At 35.5% G+C, this 20295-nt stretch overlaps 4 protein-coding genes across 6 annotated transcripts; 1 reads left to right on the top strand and 3 right to left on the bottom strand.

The window, feature by feature from the left end:
• Positions 1-30: 30 nt before the first annotated feature.
• Positions 31-3611, bottom strand: LOC116773485 (exosome complex component RRP41). Its single transcript, XM_061528694.1, has 6 exons — positions 3225-3611; positions 2890-2962; positions 2496-2632; positions 1571-1775; positions 732-826; positions 31-125 (listed from the first exon to the last, which is right to left on the bottom strand). Exons 1-6 carry the CDS (start codon positions 3393-3395, stop codon positions 54-56), a joined length of 753 nt encoding a protein of 250 aa, XP_061384678.1. The 5' UTR covers positions 3396-3611; the 3' UTR covers positions 31-53.
• Positions 3612-4179: 568 nt separating this feature from the next.
• Positions 4180-14613, top strand: LOC116773360 (transcriptional repressor p66-alpha). Of its 3 annotated transcripts, none has more exons than XM_061528683.1 (20): positions 4180-4321; positions 4609-4655; positions 4966-5047; positions 5759-5891; positions 6396-6523; positions 7065-7202; positions 7737-7844; positions 8282-8383; positions 8743-8841; positions 9713-9811; positions 10337-10455; positions 11048-11228; positions 11310-11459; positions 12095-12177; positions 12765-12847; positions 12927-12973; positions 13206-13290; positions 13423-13551; positions 14057-14216; positions 14325-14613. In XM_061528683.1, exons 2-19 carry the CDS (start codon positions 4618-4620, stop codon positions 14179-14181), a joined length of 1929 nt encoding a protein of 642 aa, XP_061384667.1. In that variant the 5' UTR covers positions 4180-4321; positions 4609-4617; the 3' UTR covers positions 14182-14216; positions 14325-14613. The 3 variants fall into 3 exon arrangements, with proteins under 3 accessions (XP_061384667.1, XP_061384666.1, XP_061384665.1); XM_061528682.1 differs by having other exon boundaries at positions 4963-5047; positions 12768-12847; XM_061528681.1 differs by having other exon boundaries at positions 4963-5047.
• Positions 14599-19984, bottom strand: LOC116773434 (S-methyl-5'-thioadenosine phosphorylase). The gene is made up of 8 exons (XM_032665864.2): positions 19823-19984; positions 18019-18194; positions 17485-17622; positions 16801-16980; positions 16551-16626; positions 16046-16132; positions 15239-15361; positions 14599-14686 (listed from the first exon to the last, which is right to left on the bottom strand). The coding sequence occupies exons 1-8, from the start codon at positions 19844-19846 to the stop codon at positions 14651-14653; spliced, it is 840 nt and encodes a 279-aa protein (XP_032521755.2). The 5' UTR covers positions 19847-19984; the 3' UTR covers positions 14599-14650.
• On the bottom strand, positions 18634-19748 carry LOC116773435 (cytochrome c oxidase assembly factor 7 homolog). The gene is made up of 2 exons (XM_032665865.2): positions 19251-19748; positions 18634-19079 (listed from the first exon to the last, which is right to left on the bottom strand). The coding sequence occupies exons 1-2, from the start codon at positions 19633-19635 to the stop codon at positions 18712-18714; spliced, it is 753 nt and encodes a 250-aa protein (XP_032521756.2). The 5' UTR covers positions 19636-19748; the 3' UTR covers positions 18634-18711.
• Positions 19985-20295: the final 311 nt, after the last annotated feature.

The following is a 20295-nucleotide window of genomic DNA, read 5'->3' as shown; positions in this document are numbered from 1 at the left end:
TGTAAGTATTTTAAAGTCAAAAGAAACACATTGCCATATAGAGTAATTTTATTTCATATAGTGATAACATCTTGTTTGGTCCATCCTTCAGCGAGGTGATCTCTCACAGCCTTGTCTAATATAACCTGGGAATAACACACATTTAGTAGTTCAAATGTACTTAACGAAATATAAACGCAATCACATTAGTAAGGTGTGACTGGCTTTGTTTATGAATTAAACGCTGAAATTTAGTTAAATTTAGTTCAGTTTGGTGTTGATAAACGATTTAAACGAAATAGTTGCTATGTGTCTCTGTAGATAATTTTGGTCACACAAAACTCGCCCTCAAGAATCTATAAAATTATATGATACGATCGTTTCTGTTCATCGTAATCCTCAACGAGAGCTGAAACTCGTGCGAGGATTACGTAATACTTTTTACTTAATCCTGGCAAATGTGCCATGGGTTAAATAACCAACTGCCTACAACCGCACTGGCTGCGGGAGCTTCTCAAGAGACAACATTAAAGAACCTTGTATTATTTCAAGTGGGATTCAACTCTTGAAGAAAGAAAAGTTCACCTTTACCCAACATAAGGGTCAAAGGCCAGGAACATACGAGTATAGTATTAAATAAAATGAGAAGAAAAAACATTAAGAAAAAAATAACACTCGCAACTATTCTAACAAATCGTTAGATAGATATAATATTCATAACTTTAGTATAGCAGTAATGTATGTGCACTCACTTCAATATCTCTGCATCCCTGCATGGCTCTACTGAGAACAGTGTCGAAGTAATCACTGTGCAACCTATGAGAGAGCTCCAATAGTGCTATACTACCTGAAATAATAACATTGAGATATTAATGAACCTTAAACTATAAACAGTCGACGAGTATTATTACGGAGCTGGATCCGAACCCGCTCACTCCGCCATCTCCGCCCAGTCGCTGTGACTATTGAGCTATCGTCACTATACAAATTAGTGAATTGAATAGTCGTTTTACATGGTCTTTTTAAATTTAATTATATCGTTAAAGACTTAATTATAGCAAGCAAAACTTGTTGTACATTACTCTGACTCATAGCAAATGGTAAAATTTAATTTCGTACGAATAAATTGAATCTATTATGATACGATTTAAATTTTATGAACTCGAAAACAACTTATAACACGACAAATTCTTGTCCACGTATTCTGCCACATTTTCTTAGGTTACAGATATAAATCATTTATATTTAATATGCTATGCAACAGATATAACCTGTGAATCAACCGCGAGCGACATCCATAGTCTGTGTGAGATGACTATAGTCTATACAGCTTCACGTTAAAACTACATACGAAACGTCTCTCGTTTTTCATTCAATAACTCTAGTATAATAGGCAAATAAAATTCTGGTCGCTTCATACGTAGTGTGACAAGCAAACTTAGACTAAGCACCCTGTTATGAAGTGTCGTGTGCGAGCTACAGGGAATATATCGATAAATTACATATACATCTATGTATATTATTTTTAAGTTTTACCAAAACCATACATCAAATACAAATACAAGGGTTCGCGAACAGATTTCTAACTCACCAGTACTAGGTAGACTCGCGACTGTCAAGGTCACGCCGCCGGCCGCCTCCTCAACGTGGCCCACGTCGAGTAGGGGCTCCGGCACCCCGTCCAACCACGCCATAGACGCCGAGCACGAACACACATAGGCCTTCAGAGGTATACCCGCGTCTATCAACGCCAGCGTCGAGGCGTTCACACTCGCGCAATACGCCCCACCATCTGCCTAGACATAGAGTCATATAATAAATAAACACAAATTTGTTTTTGTTTTTTAAAAGAAATCTGTAATATTAAAAAAAAAAGCACAAAAAATAAACTGTGTTATCCGCGTGGAAGAAGTGAACTTCGTAATGAGGAAATGAAAATAGGAAGGGATATAAATTATTATTAATGAACTCATATTGCCTCTTCAGGACAAACTTTATAAACATTGCGTACAATTCACTGTCGACCCCACCTTACTATCGCTCCGTCTCTTTCTATCCCCCTCCCCAGGAGCGTTGAACGTTAAACGCAACCTTATTGGAAGTCGCATTACAAGTTTCACTTCAATAACCCTAAATGGCTTGTTGTTGAAAGTATGTGTGTTAATAAGTTGTATGGATGTTCTTAATATATTAATAACACAAATAATTAAAACTAAATAAGATTTTTTTGGACCACTCTGGACAAAGACAGAATTTTCCTTCCAGCAAATGTCCAGTTGTTACTCAATTACATCCTGTTGAAGTTCTTAAAACTATTCACAAGATCAATGAACAAGATGAACTCTCTCTGACAATATAGACAAAATGTTGTAGCATTGCATGCATTATCTCTCGAAATATTCTCATGTCACTTCTAAATATAATAATTCTACTACCCAGGGGGTTAAGCTACTTCTAATTATGACAATTTACTACAAAAGAGGTTTTACTAAAGAGGTATATTTATATAAACGTACCTGTAACACTTCAACATAGATGTCAATCTGTGAGCGTGGGTACATTTCCGTCTTAATAGCAGCCGTGAGGGCCTGTCTAAGATGCATTGACATCTCTTGAGATTTACGATCACCCCGCGGGCGATTTTTCCTCTCACCTTCATGTAAAATAATTTTACAGTAAACTAATATAAAATATTTAAGAAGCAGATCTTGATTTTATTAAATGTTATAAATAAGCTTATATTTATTTAGTAAAAAACAATAATTTTAATATGTATTACAAACAGATTTTTTAAATTTATCAAATTTAACTTGTCCACAATGAAGGTTCTTTTTAATGGGGACCTCTATTGTTATTAATTTCTAATTACTATACAACTATAATATTAATTCCCAATTCCAAAATACTCACCAGTCGAAAATGTAGCCATACTATACTGACAATTCACAACTACACCTTCCGCTGAGCTCTTCGACTTGGACGCCTGGAAACAAATTAAAAAATATATTATATATATAGAAATCTACAACAAAAAACTGAATATTATATTTATTGTTGTGTGAGTATATCTATATAATAAGTATTGGAAAAACTTTCATTGTAAACATATTACAATCACTTGATAAATATGGCTGAATTATCATGGTTAGAACTTCATAAAAACTACAGTCGAGAGGCTTCCTGTTTATTTTAAAACCAATGTATTTCTTATGTAGGCCCTAATTAATATAACTTATTCGAATTACCTGATGCGGGCCATATACAGCCGCTAAAACTTTCGTATTTCCTTGTTCTAAATAAGCGCTTCCGTCTGGTTGAGTGAATACTCCCAATTTACACCTGATCCGACGAAGCTCGTTAGGTCTTCTACCATCCAGCCGAAGCCCTTGGCTTGATAATAAATCGGGTCCCGGCATTTTTCGAAATTGCAGTTCTATTCAATCACTCACAACCTTTAAATCGCCGTAACATGAATTTAAAATGTAATATTTAATTGCACTGTACGGAAAAACAAATTTAAATTAAAGACTCTTTGAATATTTCGAATAGATATTTAATCATGAAGTTCTAGTAAGTAAGGTGTAAATAACCTTAAACTCTGTAAACAAACACGCTCGGACAGCACTCGGCCGTTATACGTCAAGTTGACAATTTGACAACTGTCAATGATGAAGTAATTTCAACACTGAAGCAACACATCTAAAACAACCAACCAACCAACACTGAGCAACAAAACAAAAATTATTTTTATTGTTTAAAATTACTTTGAGGTTATTGATGCTATAATTTTTCAAATTCCATATAAAATACATGCAAGGTTAACTATGAATGGCTTATTTTTATTCTGCTTCCTCATACATAAAATACATAAATCTTATTTGATTTAATTATTACATGTAAAACACAAAATATTTCGTCTCTTTTTTTTCTTTCTTATTGCTGCCTGAATTGCTCAGTTATTAGCAAAGAGTTTTGTTTGGTGTGAACTTTGAGAATTAAATATAATTAAAAAAATTCTTCATATATAAATATACGAAATAAAATTTTCACAACGAACGATTTTTAACTACAATTTGCTTATTTCTTATTAAAGAAACATTTCCTTCATTTTTTATATATTTCCATACCTGTTTATCGGGAACAATTATTATTACGTCATTTTAAGTTCGTTGCATCTCGCGGTTGATTAGTAGTCTATGAAATAAAATATCTCTTTAGTCTATTACTCCAGTATCACTACTTTAGTCGTGTCGCTATCAAGTATCGAATGTAAACTTGAATAAAGTTATGTCTCTATACATTATTAAACAAAATAAATAAGAATTATCATACAATTTGAGAGGTAAAAGTTTTTTTGTTAAGTAATAACATTAAAATATATTAAAATGATAACGGCGTATGTTGTCTTGATGCTGGCCATTGTGAGATTAAAGATGTCACAATTACACCTTAGCGTACTGTTAATTAAAAATTAATAATCTCTACAATAAAAAAAACTGTGATAAGAACAACGAAATAAGTTATCAAGTGGATTTAATATGTTATAATTATTATATAAATAGATATATTGTTATAATTTTTTGTGTAGTATTGATTTTCGGGTTTATGATTGCCTAATTATTTGTGCAGTGAACCACAATGGACGTTGACGACTCCGCCGTCGATCTTAGCGTGAGGTATGAATATGTTAATTGATTATTTTTATTATTAAATCATCATTAATAGTCATACTAGTATCGAAATATATAATTTATAACACTTTTTATGGTCGATACTCATAACTACGATGAACGAAAAAATCCTTTATTTCCAAAACTTTCCAAAATACTTTAATTTCATTATTATTAAAATATTATTTAATTTCCAAAACAGACAATAATCCTTGTATATAAGAAACAAAGAAGATCAATGCTTTTTATAATATTTATAGTAGTAAACTTATATAAATTATTGATATTAAATATGAAGTTATTAATTTTACAGCAGGTCTTTACCGCCTGAACTCAGTGAATTAAGAGCTCTCACTGCCAGCGGACTAACCATAACACCTGCACAACCACCACCTCATGTAAGAAGCATAATATAAATTTATTAAAGTACTTTATGTGGTATTAATAGGAGATGAAAATTATGTATATATGTATCCTCATTTAAAAAATATATTTAAAAAATTAATGAAATAGGTTAAATTTATACACGCCATTATAGTTTGAGGTGAATCATTACATTAATTTAATAAATAAATTAAGAATGAAAAGAAATGTTTTACAAGCTTGGAACCGGGATTCAAAGCTGTACATGTACAGATCGTTGCTTGATTGTTGTGAAAAAAAATAAATGTCTACATTTTATGAGTAAATTAGATTTTAAATTAAGAATTAATTTTTTGATAGTCAGTTGTTTATTTTTTTATGTTATATTCTTTTTACTGTTAAGATAAAGCAATTTAGATTATATGAAAAGAATTGAAAAATAATCTATAATTTTTATTTGTTTGCGCACAAGATTGACAGGGTGAGTACAGAATATTATTACTTATTGATGATGAGATAAGAATGAAATGTTTTTTTTTTTTATTAAATACTAGAAAAGGACTCCGCTTTGAATGTTCTGCTCAGACAGTATCTTACATAAGATTAAATAAAAATATATATCATATATAATGAATATCATTTTAAATTGTTAGTTAACAATTTATTTTAATATGATAAGTATCCTAATTTATAACTAAAATGACTGCATTTATACATGTGCCATCTGTTAATTGACTACAATCAAGGGTTCGGCTGGTAAGAGGGTACTTCGCCCCCGCGCCGATCAGCGCAGTTACGCGGAGAGCCCTGATATAGTGCTGCTGCCCGCAGACCCTCCGCACAGGAAGCCGGTGTTGCCAGCACCTTCACCGTTTACCGGTAACAACAGATTATACACATAGCACATTTTGCTCTAAAGATAGATGTTTCAAATATATTAATTTGTTCCAAGAAATAATTTATTTTGAATTGAAACCTTAACTAATATAATATCTACCACATGAGAAAAGCGCTCATGCAAGAAATAGCTTATTCAAATTAGTAGTTTTTACAGACACACCTTATGTGACATGTGGGTTTGCACTACAAAATTTTTATTCACACAAAGAATAATTAACTCTCTCTCCTTCTCTCTCTCTCTTCTTTTAAAGTCTAAGCTTAGCAATCTTTGTTTTGGAATCCATTAAGTAGAAGGTAAAAATGTCCATGTGGAATGTAACAAAGGAAAACATTCGTTTGTTATATATTTAAAATTACTCACACAACACAGACATAAATCTCATATCAATATTACTATAGAAATTTTATTTATTTAATTTTTTTTTTTCTTCAAAATTTCATAATTTTAATATAAAAAATTTAATAATGATGTGATCACAACAGATGTGAGCAGTAAGCTGAACACAAACGTCAACCTGTCTATAACGGCCAGCGAGTGTGCCAGGGACCCTATGGACGACGAAGAGTCTGACGGAGAGAACGAACCACCCCTCCCAACACCCGCGCACAGGGTGGGTTATATTTTATATATATAAAACAAAAATGTTGAAGATCATAACACAGAGAAAACAATTTGATTGAATTTTTTTTGACTTATATTGCATATTGCATATGAATATGAATACGGTACATACACTAAAATAACATTTTTTACAATTTTTGTCTGTCTGTCTGTCTGTTTGTTCCGGCTAATCTCTGAAATGGCTGAACCTATTTTTACGGGACTCTTATTGGCAGGTAGTAGTTGATGTAATAAGGGGTAACTTAGGGTACTTTATATTAAGATCCCGGATCCCCATTATAACGCGCCAATGGGAGGCTGGGCGCAGACAGAGCTTAAGATTTTTCATTGTTTCTTATTGTTTTTCTTACGCAGACGGAGCCGCGGGTAACAGCTAGTCTGATATATATGCTTGTGATATTTCTAGTTAGTGTAAAATCAGCGACTATGAAATATTCTAAGGAAATAAAAATTGATTAAGTAAATTTTATCAACAACAGATTGGATTTCGTTTGCTCGCAACATATCAAACACTAACACAATGATTCTAGGAGCTATCCAGCGCTGAGATATGGGAACGAGAGCGACGTCTGAGATCACTGCGAGAGAAGCTGCGGGCGGAGGAGACGCGCCTCGTACTCCTCAGGAAGCTGAGACAATCACAACAAGCCACTGTCACGACTACTAAGGTACTAAAACATATACGACATACATACAGTACAGTATATATATATATGTGGGAGGTATGGATAACAAAGAATGGTAGAAAATGCAGAATCATAGTTTTGTTTGGCAAACAATGGCCGTCTTCACATCGTTATTTATTCTATATTGACATTTCTTTAGTGTTGCCACAGTAAACTCTGGGTTAACTTATAAAAATAATAAAAATAAAATAAAAAAAACACTCTTCTCACCCACATATATATAAACATGTGTGTTTATATTATGCAGTGTATATATGTTCAGACTCGGTAGATGAATTAATACACTATTTGTTAATACAAATTACTTTTGTTATTATCACCAACTAATATTTAGATTTCATAAGTACAGTAGCATTGGTTATCTCCCAACATATATTACTAAGCCACAATAAGTACCCTACTGTACGACTGTAGTACTGTGTTAGTTGAAATAGTTTTAAACTAATATTTATACTTGTATCGACTTTGCTTCAAATTTTATTATATTTGAATACTCAATGTATGTTTGTTTGTCAGGAATCTGTGTGCCCGTCCCCCGGCACGGCCCTGGCCGGAAGCGGGTGTGTGGTGCCCCCCGGGGTCACGGTCACCCCCGCCCCGCCGCCCGCGCACCAACACGCCAAGGTAACACAAATAATGCGTACAACGAAACGAGATAGATTTGGTAAACATTAATAGCACGTGACGGGTGACTTATAATTTGACATCGAAGTAACAGTGTCTGTAAAGTCTGATATTATCTTCAATAAATGAGTGTTTTACTCCTTATACAAATAAAACTCACAGGCATCGTCGCTCAAAACAGTTGATAGATATATTCAGTTATAAGTAATGTTATAAAGATAGTAATATGTTTTTACTGTGCTTCTACTATATAATTTACTAGCGACTCGCCGTGGTTTCGCTCGGGTTCTTTGCTTGATATGAAATTGTGTAATCACTCCAAGGAGAGTTTTAGTAGAATAGTTTATGAATTGGCTCCCAACAGACGCGCGGAAGGGGTCGGGGCTGATGTTTGTTTATTTAATACGTATATAATAATAATGTTATGTATATTTCAGCGCGGTAGTGTGTCGGGCGCCGCTGGCAACCTGTCCACGGCTAGACGCACGGCCAGTCTGCCAGGGGGCGCCACTCTCACGCCGGGCCCGTACAGGACTCAGGTACACACATATACACGTATATACGTGGAGCCGCTCCGCGCGGAAGAAGTGAATAAAAACAGGAAGGCGTGGAAATTGATTTTTAAGGCTACTTTATTGTCTCTTCAAGACATATTTTATGAACATTATTTACAAGTCACGATTGATCGCCGCTTGCGTTCGAGCGACAAGCATTCCCTCTCGCTCTGTCTCTCTTTTTTTCTCCCGACAGGAGCGTTAAACGTTTAACGCAACCTAGTTGGAAGTCCAATCAGAAGTTTCACTTCAATATTTAAAACTAAAGCACAACTATATACAGCTTTTAATAAACATGTATAAAAGATTTTATGACTTATATGTATAATGTGTTATAATTCCAGTCATCAGGGGGCGCTAGCATCACTCCATCGGTGACGATCACACCAGCGCCGCCTCCGACACACGCCCACAATAACAACAACACCACCAACAACAATAAGGTAGGTTCAATTATTATAATTATTACGTCAAGGTGCACTAAGCACAACCACAGTATAAGACATTAAGGTACAGTATTGACAGATTAAAAATATATAAGGTACAACAACAACAACAACTTACAAGAAAACTCGTGTTAACAGAATATTTTTATTAATCAAATATTAAGATGATGCACATTCTTGTTGTTTGTAAACAATACTGAAACGGACTAGTCCTTACATGTTATTGTTAGATATGTATGTATATGTGTATAGTGTCCCATAAAGCCATACTAAATCCATCATTCAATATCAATCAATCAATCATCATATATGTATTGATCTGAGCAGCAAGACTGTGACTGAACCTTATATATGATAGTGATGTACCCACAATACACTTGACACATTATAACGTCAGCGACCGAGTATGAATGGACAATATTAAATAAAATTGCTTATATTGCAAGCCATCTCAGGATAACTCATCGGTCACCAGTAGTACAAGCGATGCAGTGAGTATATGTGATGTTCATTATACATATAGGAACTATACACTTGGAAATATAATAAATTTATATATATATGTGAATATATATTTTTTGTACAATTTTGAAAAACGGATGTCTTTAGAATTTGAAAGGGAATAAATATTGAGTCACAAACACAATCAATGTCTCACACGAATTAGTGTTAAGAGTCTGTTGAAACAATGTAAAAATATTTCAAAATTACTGTTTACAAACATCCATATATAGGTATAATTTAAGTATACACATATATTATCGTTTAGTGAGAAACAAACAGAAATTTTAGAAAAAATAGCTTTTTTGTCAAATTTATCAGGATCAAAGTAAAATTTTGATTATATTCCTATCCATGTCCGCTCCAGGCCAGTTCTCGCAGCTCCGAGGACCCGCAGACGCCGGCCCAGAGGCAGGCGGCCGCCAAACTGGCGCTCAGGAAACAGCTGGAGAAGACACTGTTACAGGTATACACACACACACACACACACACACTTACATATATATGCACACTATTATATAATCTTCATACAGAAAATTTGTCACAAAGAAAATTTTTTATAGCCTGTATGCTGTATAAAGCATTTGTAAACTTCATTAATAATAAAAAATGTATCTCTATCTGTTATAGTTACTTTTGTTATATGCTATATGTGCGATTAGGAAACAAAAAAAATACAGTAATGTTTAATAATGTATGTGACTGCTTGGAAGATTGTTTAGTAACAAAAGCTGATTAAGAATACGATTATTTTCCTTCTATATAGTAATGTTATTTAATTCTCTGTACTAAATGTTTTTAATACATTGTTGTATTTCTTAACATCTACTGCAAAATATTATATTATATATATACTAATTTTCCATTTTTTTTTCTCATATAATATGTATATCTATATCTATAGATACTTTTCATATTATCAGACTGAAAACAATACTAATAACATATTTTCTTTATCATTCTTAACATATTGTTTGTCACAATGTTCCAGATCCCGCCTCCCAAGCCCCCCCCGCCGGAGATGAACTTCATCCCCTCCCCCAGCAACACGGACTTCGTGTACCTCGTGGGGCTGGAACACGTGGTGGACTACCTCACTAACGAGGACCGGTACGCGACACACGCTCACTACGAATAATATAATATGATGCATTACAATGTTCGCGCGGATGTATGGATGCATGTCTGTGTCTGCGGGGAGTCCGCAGGAAGGCAGAGAAATTGGTTTTTAAGGAATTTCTAGTGTTTTTTTTTTTAAAGAAAACTTTATTAATATCATTTACTAGACACAATTGATTGCCGGCATTCGTTCGAGCGCCGCGCATTTTCTCGCTCCGTCTCTTATCATCCCCCCTCCCCAGGAACGATAAACTTTCCACGCAACCTTGTTGGGCGTAGCATATCTCCCTGAGTCCATGTTAAAGGTATCGACTTCCACGTGGAAGCATACCAAAGTACAAGCATATGTCGGTTAGAAGCGACTGTAAATGTGAATGTTGACAAAATTTATCTCGTTTCGCTGGACATGTTACAATTAATATTCCCATATAATTACATTCTGCATCTCATGTCGCAGTAATCATGTGTCAACGTGTAAACCGAAATAGAATTTCATACCAAACTGTGTCCGAGATTTGTTTTGTTCCGTTGGACTGGTGTTCAATGAGCGCACCGTCAGTGTATGTCCGTGTCCTGGCTCCAGGATGCCGCGGTCGTCGGTGCCGGCGGTGTGCGCGCAGTGCGGCTGCGACTTCACGGCCGTGTGGCGCTGGGAGCGCGCGCCCGCCCGCAGGCAGGACGCCACCTTCCCGACGCCGCACACGCACACGCCGCGCAGGCTGTGCGAGCTCTGCGTCTCCGGGAACGTCAAGAGGGCGCTCAAGGTACACTCGCGCACGGTACACGACGTGAGTCGCGATTGATTTGGTTATAAAACTAATATTATAACACTTCCTCTCCACCAGGCGGAGCACACGGCCAGGCTGAAGACGGCCTTCGTCCGAGCGCTGCAGCAGGAGCAGGAGATAGAGAGACGACTGGCGGCGCCCAGCCCGCCGCCCCCCGCCAGCGCGGCCCCGCCGCCCGCCCACACGCACCATCACAGACCGCAGACGGTACACACAAACACACGCGCGCATACACACACTACTAGCAATACTGAATTATATAGACGAAGTTTGTTAAACGTATTAGCGCTCTCTATGTTTAGTTAGTTCTGAATACCTGTGTCCTAGTAACGACTATGTTATAATGTAGTTTTGTCGCGCGACCTCGTCTGGGTGGACTTTGAAATTAAGATTATAGAGAGAAATCTTAATATATGTCGGTTGATCAGTTTTACTACTGAAGAGCACCAGCCGCCCATACAGCCTCAGAAACAGATTTTATACACAACATTAATAGTATCCGTACAGTCCAATCCGGGTATACATAGATGACACTAATATTTTCGTATTAAATATATTAATATACTTATATTATTATAAACTACATACTCATATCACGTCTCGTCTGTCCGTGGTCACGGTTGCTGCGAACTAAAGTAACCTAAACGTTGAGAGTATGTAGTTTAAAAAAAAAGCGTAGTAAATCCGAAAATATTAATAATATTCAAATGAATACCAGCGAATATCTTTGACCTCATTGTGCAAATATATATATATATATATATCATCTACAACATCTACAACGACATACATACATAAATATATATATATATATATATATTTATGTATGGATGTCGTTGTAGATGTCGGTATCTCGTTCGTCGAGCCGCGCCAGTGTGTCTTCTAGCGCGTCGCCGGCCGCCAAGCCTCAGCCGCCTCCCGCCAGGTGAGATACCCTCTTAACACATTTTAAAAGACAAATTTCATATAGAGAAGAAATGAAGACGGTTTTTTTTTGTATAAATGTACGTACGTACAGAGGGTGGGTATAGTTTACCGATTCTCTCATAAGACTGATTCTATCACCTGTGTGCAACTACTCCAGATTGTCAGAGGTGATCTAAACGGTTTACCAAAATAATAGTGTATTATGAAAAATAGACGTGTAGGTCCCAGGGTAACACGTGGCTTGACACCATGAATACATGGAAAATAGTACAGTTCCCTCAACATGCTACCATAGTATTTACTCAAATAACCCTCACACACACAACTCGTCAATCCATGAAGGTTTCTTAATATTGTGTGTTCTCATTCTTCACTAAATGTCAAACAGGAATGTAGTTTTTCAAGTATTTAAAAATAAAGTATAAATATATATATATATATATATATATATAGATCTTGTAAAATTATATATATTAATTTTTTATTGTATTTTTCTCAGCATCAATAAGGAACATTTCGTTTGTTGACTATAATGTAATGTTATTTAAAATTATTATATAGTTTTAAATGTAATGTGTGATACAGTAGTAGCCGCAGCCTGAACACTTCGGAGTCTAGAGGTCATCATGCGGAGCGGGCCAGGGACAACGAGGGGAACAATAAGAAAGGTAACACACGGACATACACACATGGACATGTACATATATAATATACTATGGACAGAGTTATATGCAGATGCTATTACAGGGTCTTCATCAAGCACCAGCAGTCAAGGGAGCAGCAAACAACATCAAGTGAGTATAACACACATATATATATATATATATATATATGTTAGAGAGAATATAATTATATTTCTCACTATTTTCATGTTAAAATTGAATAATTATGAAGTCAAATAATATGACGTTTAGGGATTTTAAAACATATCACATATTATTGGAATAGTTATACTGAGTTATGTGAACCATTACTTTTTATTATATATATACTTATATACATGTATATGTTATTCCAAATTTCCAGCTGGCAGCAGCTGCGGCCGCTCAGATGGCCTTCGAGCAGCAGAGCGCGGCCGCCATGCAGGCGTTGCAGCACCAGCTGCTGAGAGGTCAAGATACACACACACACACACACACACACATACAGACGCACACTCCAATATACAAACAGAAATTGGTTTTCGTAAGAGTCATAAATAATATGTTCTGTGGAACCCAAAGTAAATTTGACATCGTTCCAGGTCTGAGCGGCGCGGGCGGGACGGGCGGCGTGTCGCAGGCGGCGGCCGCGGCGGCCATGATGCAGTTCTCTCCCCTGCTCTACACATACCAGCTGGCCATGGCCCAGGCCAGCGCTCTCGGCAAGAGATGTGAGTCGCGACACACACACACACAGACAAACAGACAGACTATTATATTCTCACTAACTAACTCACACATCACTCAATATGTGTGTAAGACATTCATAATTTTATGATACATGATTTGTTGAAAGCGCCATCTATCGACATTAACTGAAACCTTATCGCCCGCTCGCTACTAGCGCCACCTTTTAGATGTTTTTATTTTGCTATTTAACTTTGATTATTACTTTTCTGAGCTCTCAAGTGAGGAAATTTTAATTGTCCAATTGGTGTTTTTTTTTAACGATTTATGTAACATCACATCTCTGAGCTGTGCTTGTATGTACATTAACTACATACTATCATGCCCTGCCGGCTCCACCACTAATATTTCTATTGTGTTGCCATGTTGTGCTCTTATTATTTGTCGTCTGCACCAAATATACACACGATATCATTTTGTTGCCATGTTACTGTGTATTTGTCACTCCACTGAGGAGTGTGTATATTATTAATGTTCGTTCTGTTGTAGCCGGCAAAGGTTCGAGTAACGCCGCCATGGCCGCGGAGATGCAGCGCGTAGCCGAAGCTCAGAGACAGTACCTACTGGACATGATCCCGGGACAACACGCGCGCAACCCCTGGACCAAGAACTAGGCTTGTGTTATATATGCATACACAGCTATATATAGGTATATGGTACTTATTTCTTGATATAAAAATATATAAGTATTTTGTTTTGTAATCACAGTATTGTTTATAAGATATCTGACAGCATTTGAGTCTTTACCCCCCGCCAGATTCCTGTTCGTGAGATGGCCGAGTATTCGAGGATTACAAGAATACAGTCGCGGAATAGTTTTAATAATCTTTGACACGTTTTAGGTTAACATAGAGTAAGACGGACTACAGAGGGAGCTAGGCTAGGCTAGGCTAGGCTAGGCGTAATGGAATAATGTAACGTTAGCAGTAAAATAAACAGCACAAGAAATACGTAATTATAAATGAATTGATAAGTATCTAGCGCGTATGAGATCTAACTTCATTTTATATGTGGATTTTTAAACTTCAATAAAGATTGTAAACAAATGCGTCGTTTTATTTCAACAAGTAATGTGGCTCGCATCTATTCCTTCAGCATCACAGCCGACGACACCAGGTCCTGGAACAACACGAGCTCGCTGGTTATGCTGTATGTGTTTGAACAACAAACACCCGGCACGTGGTGACTCAATACTTAGTCACACTACATGCGAAGCCGACAGCTTCTCGGTTATAAACCTTTACTTACAGTGTCGAGGTTAGAGAAGCGGAAACGAGAAAGGCAAAATTCCATACTGTTGATAATAGAAGCTGATTGATATAGTTTCCTTTAGTTTGATATAAATACTAGAGCCAGTCTCACCAAACAATGTTAAACAATGTCTCGGTCAGGCATTTGATGGACGACGGCGCTACTAACGAGCGATGTATCCCGAGACACAGGAACGGGATTACTTCAAGTTGGTCGTCTTATAACAAGAACGAATCATTCGGCGTAAATAAACGTGAAATTTAATAACGCGTTGTTAATTTATCACCGTGGGACGGAAATATTTTAGCAGACAATTATATTTTTGAGGGTTCGTCAGTAAACGCCTCGTTTAGCTTTAACGAACAGAGTTTGGTGACGCTGAGTCTTAATCAGCAGATGTGAGGTTTCGTGAGGTCGTACCGTGTGTGAGTCCAGGTACGTTAGGTCGTTTTCCCCGGCGAGGAGCACCACCGCCTCCACGATCACCTGGATCGCCTTCTTAATGTTCCTCGCGAACATCTCCAGCACCTCGCTCACTGACACCTGTAGGAGACACACACATATATACATGTTCGTCCAACAAATAAAGTAGACATTGGCAGATTATTCTACGATTCCAGTGCGGATGTAGCAATAGGTACAAAAAAAATAATGTATGTATGTATAAATTTTTTTTTACTTTGTGTTCATTCGTTCTGGAATCGTAGAATATTATTCTCATGTGTGTATAACAATTTCTTTGCAGAAAATTTAACTTGTATAATATTTTATTATTAACTTATATATGACAAAATCTCAGAATAATAACTGTATGGTTACAAATTTATTTTACAAACTAATTGCCAGCCTTAACTGACGTTGGATGAAACAGTTAAGGAACGTGATATTAGTAATTAAAATTACAATTAATTATTTCTTAATAAGGTTAGTTGCGTTAAAAAAAAATTCTTTGTATGTTTTTTGAAAAAAAATGGAATTTTAATGTAACAAAAAAAATGTGTCCATAAATCATTTCTCTGGTGACATAAAATCTTTTAACTGTAGATGTTGATGTCGTAACAGAAGCAGATTTTTTAAAATGATTCAAGTATTTTATCACCAGCTAGCGGCCAGCGACCGCATCACGGCTGTGCGAGTCTGACCGCGAGCTGCCCCTTACAGACATGTGTTAACTAGCTCAGTAACTCTGGAATTAACTCTTTTGTAATAGTAGTATAATCTTGTTACCGACTGCTCGTTGTCTCTCCAGCAGTCATAGTCGGTGACCAGAGCCACCGCGGCGTAGCTCAACCCAGCTTCCTTAGCCAACACCACCTGGACAAACACACACACATATATATAGGATATGAGATAATCCTCTTTGAAGTGAAACTTGTAATGCGACTTCCAACAAGGTTGCGTTAAACGTTCAACGCTCCTGGGGAGGGGGATAGAAAGAGACGGAGCGATAGTAAATGGGTGACTCAATTCTTATATAGTTTGTACTTAAGAAACAATATATAAATTTTTTATGAGTTTACTAAAAAAGATTCTACCTTTCTTATTTTCATTTAAACATTACGAAATTTCACTTCACCTCCACGCATTATTATTTTTTTGTACGCTAGCAACACTCAGCGATTATGGCGGCAAAATGTATTTAATATTTAAACTATTAAAAACAATATTAAATGTAAGCTGTTCTCTTCCTCGCTACAGCCGTATGAGCGTGTGCAAGCGTTCCGTCCCCCACCTCCGGTACGGTGGTCATGTTGACTACGTGCGCTCCCCACTGACGATGCATCAGACTCTCAGCTCGACTTGAGAATCTAACGATAAAGATATTCAATAAATAAACTTAGTATGAAATTAATTTACATATGTAGTTATATAGTTAAGGTACTTCAGCTTCTTATATAAATTTTATATTTAAACTTGATCCTCCAAAGCTTATATTAATAGATTCCTCTCATTTAGATGTTATTGTTTCACTGGTGTCTGACCTCGGTCCCTGTATAGTGACCGCAGTCCCTCGCTCGTGACAGCGTAGCCCCGCCTCGTTCGCGGCCGTCACGAGAGCCCCCCTCGCCCGCTCACAGAACGCCGGCCTCATGGGTAAATGGCACACCCCGCGGGGTCCACCCGATGTGCCGTCGAAGAACGTACACTTACGACCCCATGTTCTATCAAAAATCACGAAATATTGCGAATATGTACACTTCAATGTTAATATGGTACGGTAGGTTACTACACTGGAGATATGAAGTTAAATCTTACATAAATTTAATCAAAGATTTTAAATGTATTCGAGCAACAGAACAAAGAAAACTATAAACGTATTATTCTTCGTAATATTAATTGCATTGTTAATACATACAAAAATTTCCTTCGCGACTTATTTCATTATTCTAATGGTTTTTGTTATGAAGTTGTCAAAAAATTTACCGCAAATTCATTAATAAAAAATATAAGTACAAATACATTAATAACAATTTCCATCGCGTTCTAACAATACTTCTTCGACGTTTGAAACACAGGGCTGTCACTTCTTTTTTTTCATTTTAAACCCAATATATCAATAAAAATATTACCATTATTATCTTTGAGTTAAAGTCTACAACATAGAAGTGACATTAAACCCATTTAATATGTATCAATAAATTAGGTGAAGTCATGACATAACTTACCTGTCAATGAAATCGTCCAGTATAACAAGATCCCCGGGCCGGTAATTTTCTACAAGCGATCCAGTGGCGGTAGTGGCCAATATATGTGTACAGCCAATTTGTTTCAACGCCCAAATATTAGCTCGGTAATTGACATCGCTTCATTAAAAAAAAATAGAAAATATTACACTAAAATATAATTAATAAGTTAGCTACGATAATCAATACGATTCAGCTTTGATCTGATTGATTAAATAGACTAGTTTTCTAAAATTTAACGTCGTAAATTATTTATTCAACGAACGGAAAATTTAGAAAGTACAGATTTAAAACCAACTATCCATGTTTAAAAATATGCAAACTCATTTAAAAAAAAACTATTTGTATATACGCCGTACAGAAAGAGTATCGTACTAGGTGCCCCGCGCAATGATGTCCCGCCATTTTGAAACATAATATTTCCGTAGCGTAATTTACTACTTACGAATAAATTTTTATTACTTAAACGCTTAATCCGAATTAAAACTTATATAAATATTATTATTAATATTATACCTCGGTTGATATTGGTGTTTTCTTCCGTGTCTCGCTAATAGGACGCAAGACACTCCTTTAATAGATCCTTCTAGAAGAACGTCCGAGGGTTTCCCGAATGGAGTGTCGACATCACGGGGTATTGGATTTTCAAATAGATCTGGGTCATCGAACCCAGAGCCTCCGATTATACCGATCTGTATTATTTTTTTATAATAATTAAGAATATCTACGTCATGACTACTTAATATAAAAAACAAACGTCTGTTCGTAATAATTGCTTTTTATAAATAGCATACACACGGTACTTGTAAAACATTTCACAATTCTTGTCTAAAATGAGGGAAAACTAGATATTCTGGCAACATTAAATGTCAGCACAGTTATGAATAAATACTAAAACTCATTAGTTTTAAACAATCGCAAAATAAAAATACCTTCTTGACGTTTAAATTCTGTATATTAAAATATTTGAAGTAAAAACTTTTGACAAACAATAATCAACTTCTTCACTCAATATTCAACTATTCATATTCATATAAATATTATTGCTTTTAATACATTAAAGTCATAATTAATTAAAAATAGGAAATAAGAAAAATCGTCAACTACAATAAAGTAAAAAAAATGAAAAGCTTTCTAAAATAAAATTGTATTTATAACGAGATAATTTATTAATCTATTCAACAATCACAATATGTTTGATATCTCAATCTATTTATTCTCGAGTCCTTGTTGGAATTTCAATTGCTTTGTAGTTTCATCGGCTTTTTGTAATGTCTCCGCCAGCTTGAAATATCTCTTCGATTGTTCCAGATCTTGTTTGACTCCTTCCCCTTTCTTGTACATCAAACTGACGTTCGCACAGGCAAATATGTTACCATTCTCACAACCCTTTTTGGCAAAACCAAAAGCCTGTTTCGGATCCGGTTTTATGAGGTAGTCTAAATTTTTGTTCTTCTCTGGATCGTGTGGGTTATACTCTGTCGGATTCTTCGGGACTCCCGTTAAGTACATGCCAGCTAGATAGTGACAAGCCATAGCATCATTTTGATCACAGCTTTTCTTTAAGTAGTTGTAACCTACAATTGAATTATGTAATTAATTTAGATACACAAATTATCATAATATTTAGTGCCATATAATATGAATGCCAACAGAGATCACAATTACAAGCACAAATAGTTATGAAATATTACGACATTAAAGTATATGGAGTGAAAATGTAGTTTAGAAAATAACTAATGTGTTACCTTTTGGAACATCTCGTTGTACAGTAACAGCGGGTCCAGTGGCTGTAAAAATCACCCCAGCATGTAAACATGCCGTAGGATCGTTCAATTCACAACCCTTCTCGAAATACTTTAATGCCTCCTGTGTGTCACTCTTTTCCCTGCCTTTTCCCAACAACGCGTAATTTCCGTACTTTAAACATGATTTCCCGTAATTATAATCGTCGCAATTGGTCTTGAAAACCGCCGCCGCTTTGCTAAAATCCTTTTTTATAGCTTCTAAATAATCCCCCAAAAGGTGACAGACCTCCGGTTTTTTCTCTTTGTAACAACCAAACCTATATTCAATACCGAGGTTTTCAACGTATTCTTTCACTTCCTCTTCCCTTTTGAGGTCGTAAGTCATCGTTATATTTTTAATTAATACAAAAAAGTATGAGGTTAGATAACACGGGATGCTCAAATCCAACAAGGTGAAATGTCAAAATGATAAGTCTTATCAACAAGGAGAATCGTAATATGTTTTGTGAAATTTGTAAATTAGTAAATAAAATTGGGTTAAATATATATCAAACGATATTTAAAATTCATACCTTTATATTTCTTTTCTCGGCCATTTTAATAGGAATTAAAGCTAAATGTTATCAGTGGTCTTTGAATACAGTCAATGTCAATGTTTAAAACAGGAACTTGAAGGAGTCAACCATAACAGTTGTAATTACAAGCTGTACTGGTTTTAATTTAAAAACTTACTTGTTAATATGTTTTTCATACATATCTAGTTTTGAACAATCATAGATTATTAATATTTCCTAGTTGTTTATTCAAAAAAATTGTTTAATGTCCGTATATGTAATGATTATTGTCTTAAAATATTTTTTTTAATGCATTGTTGTATAAAAATATGATACAGTTAAATGGAAATGAGGATAAAGCGAATTTTTTAATAAAGTTGGATACGTAATTTTCAATTTTTATCTTAATATGTGAAGTTATATTACTTGATTTTTTTAGATTTTTACATAAGAAAGTAAGAAAATCATTTTCTTATTTACTTTTACGAATT

The sequence above is a fragment of the Danaus plexippus genome, assembly GCF_018135715.1.
Source record: "Danaus plexippus chromosome 22 unlocalized genomic scaffold, MEX_DaPlex mxdp_27, whole genome shotgun sequence".
NCBI classification, from domain to species: domain Eukaryota; kingdom Metazoa; phylum Arthropoda; class Insecta; order Lepidoptera; family Nymphalidae; genus Danaus; species Danaus plexippus.
This window is presented reverse-complemented; position numbering and strand designations above follow the sequence as displayed.

What these genes read in the sequence shown, in the direction of transcription:
- LOC116773360 (XM_061528681.1), top strand. Translation starts at nt 4,618, where the DNA reads ATGGACGTTGACGACTCCGCCGTCGATCTTAGCGTGAG. An exon ending in CCGCGCACCAACACGCCAAG is followed by an intron (nt 7,845 to 8,281) that starts GTAACACAAATA and finishes TGTATATTTCAG; the next exon opens with CGCGGTAGTGTGTCGGGCGC. An exon ending in CGAGGGGAACAATAAGAAAG is followed by an intron (nt 12,848 to 12,926) that starts GTAACACACGGA and finishes ATGCTATTACAG; the next exon opens with GGTCTTCATCAAGCACCAGC.
- LOC116773485 (XM_061528694.1), bottom strand. Translation starts at nt 3,395, where the DNA reads ATGCCGGGACCCGATTTATTATCAAGCCAAGGGCTTCGGCTGGATGGT. An exon ending in CTGTATATGGCCCGCATCAG is followed by an intron (nt 2,963 to 3,224) that starts GTAATTCGAATA and finishes ATTTGTTTCCAG; the next exon opens with GCGTCCAAGTCGAAGAGCTC. An exon ending in CGCGAGTCTACCTAGTACTG is followed by an intron (nt 827 to 1,570) that starts GTGAGTTAGAAA and finishes TTATTATTTCAG; the next exon opens with GTAGTATAGCACTATTGGAG.
- LOC116773434 (XM_032665864.2), bottom strand. Translation starts at nt 19,846, where the DNA reads ATGGCCGAGAAAAGAAATATAAAG. An exon ending in GTCACTATACAGGGACCGAG is followed by an intron (nt 16,627 to 16,800) that starts GTCAGACACCAG and finishes CTTTATCGTTAG; the next exon opens with ATTCTCAAGTCGAGCTGAGA. An exon ending in CGTACCTGGACTCACACACG is followed by an intron (nt 14,687 to 15,238) that starts GTACGACCTCAC and finishes GTGTTGTTCCAG; the next exon opens with GACCTGGTGTCGTCGGCTGT.
- LOC116773435 (XM_032665865.2), bottom strand. Translation starts at nt 19,635, where the DNA reads ATGACTTACGACCTCAAAAGGGAAGAGGAAGTGAAAGAATACGTTGAA. An exon ending in ACAACGAGATGTTCCAAAAG is followed by an intron (nt 19,080 to 19,250) that starts GTAACACATTAG and finishes ATTCAATTGTAG; the next exon opens with GTTACAACTACTTAAAGAAA.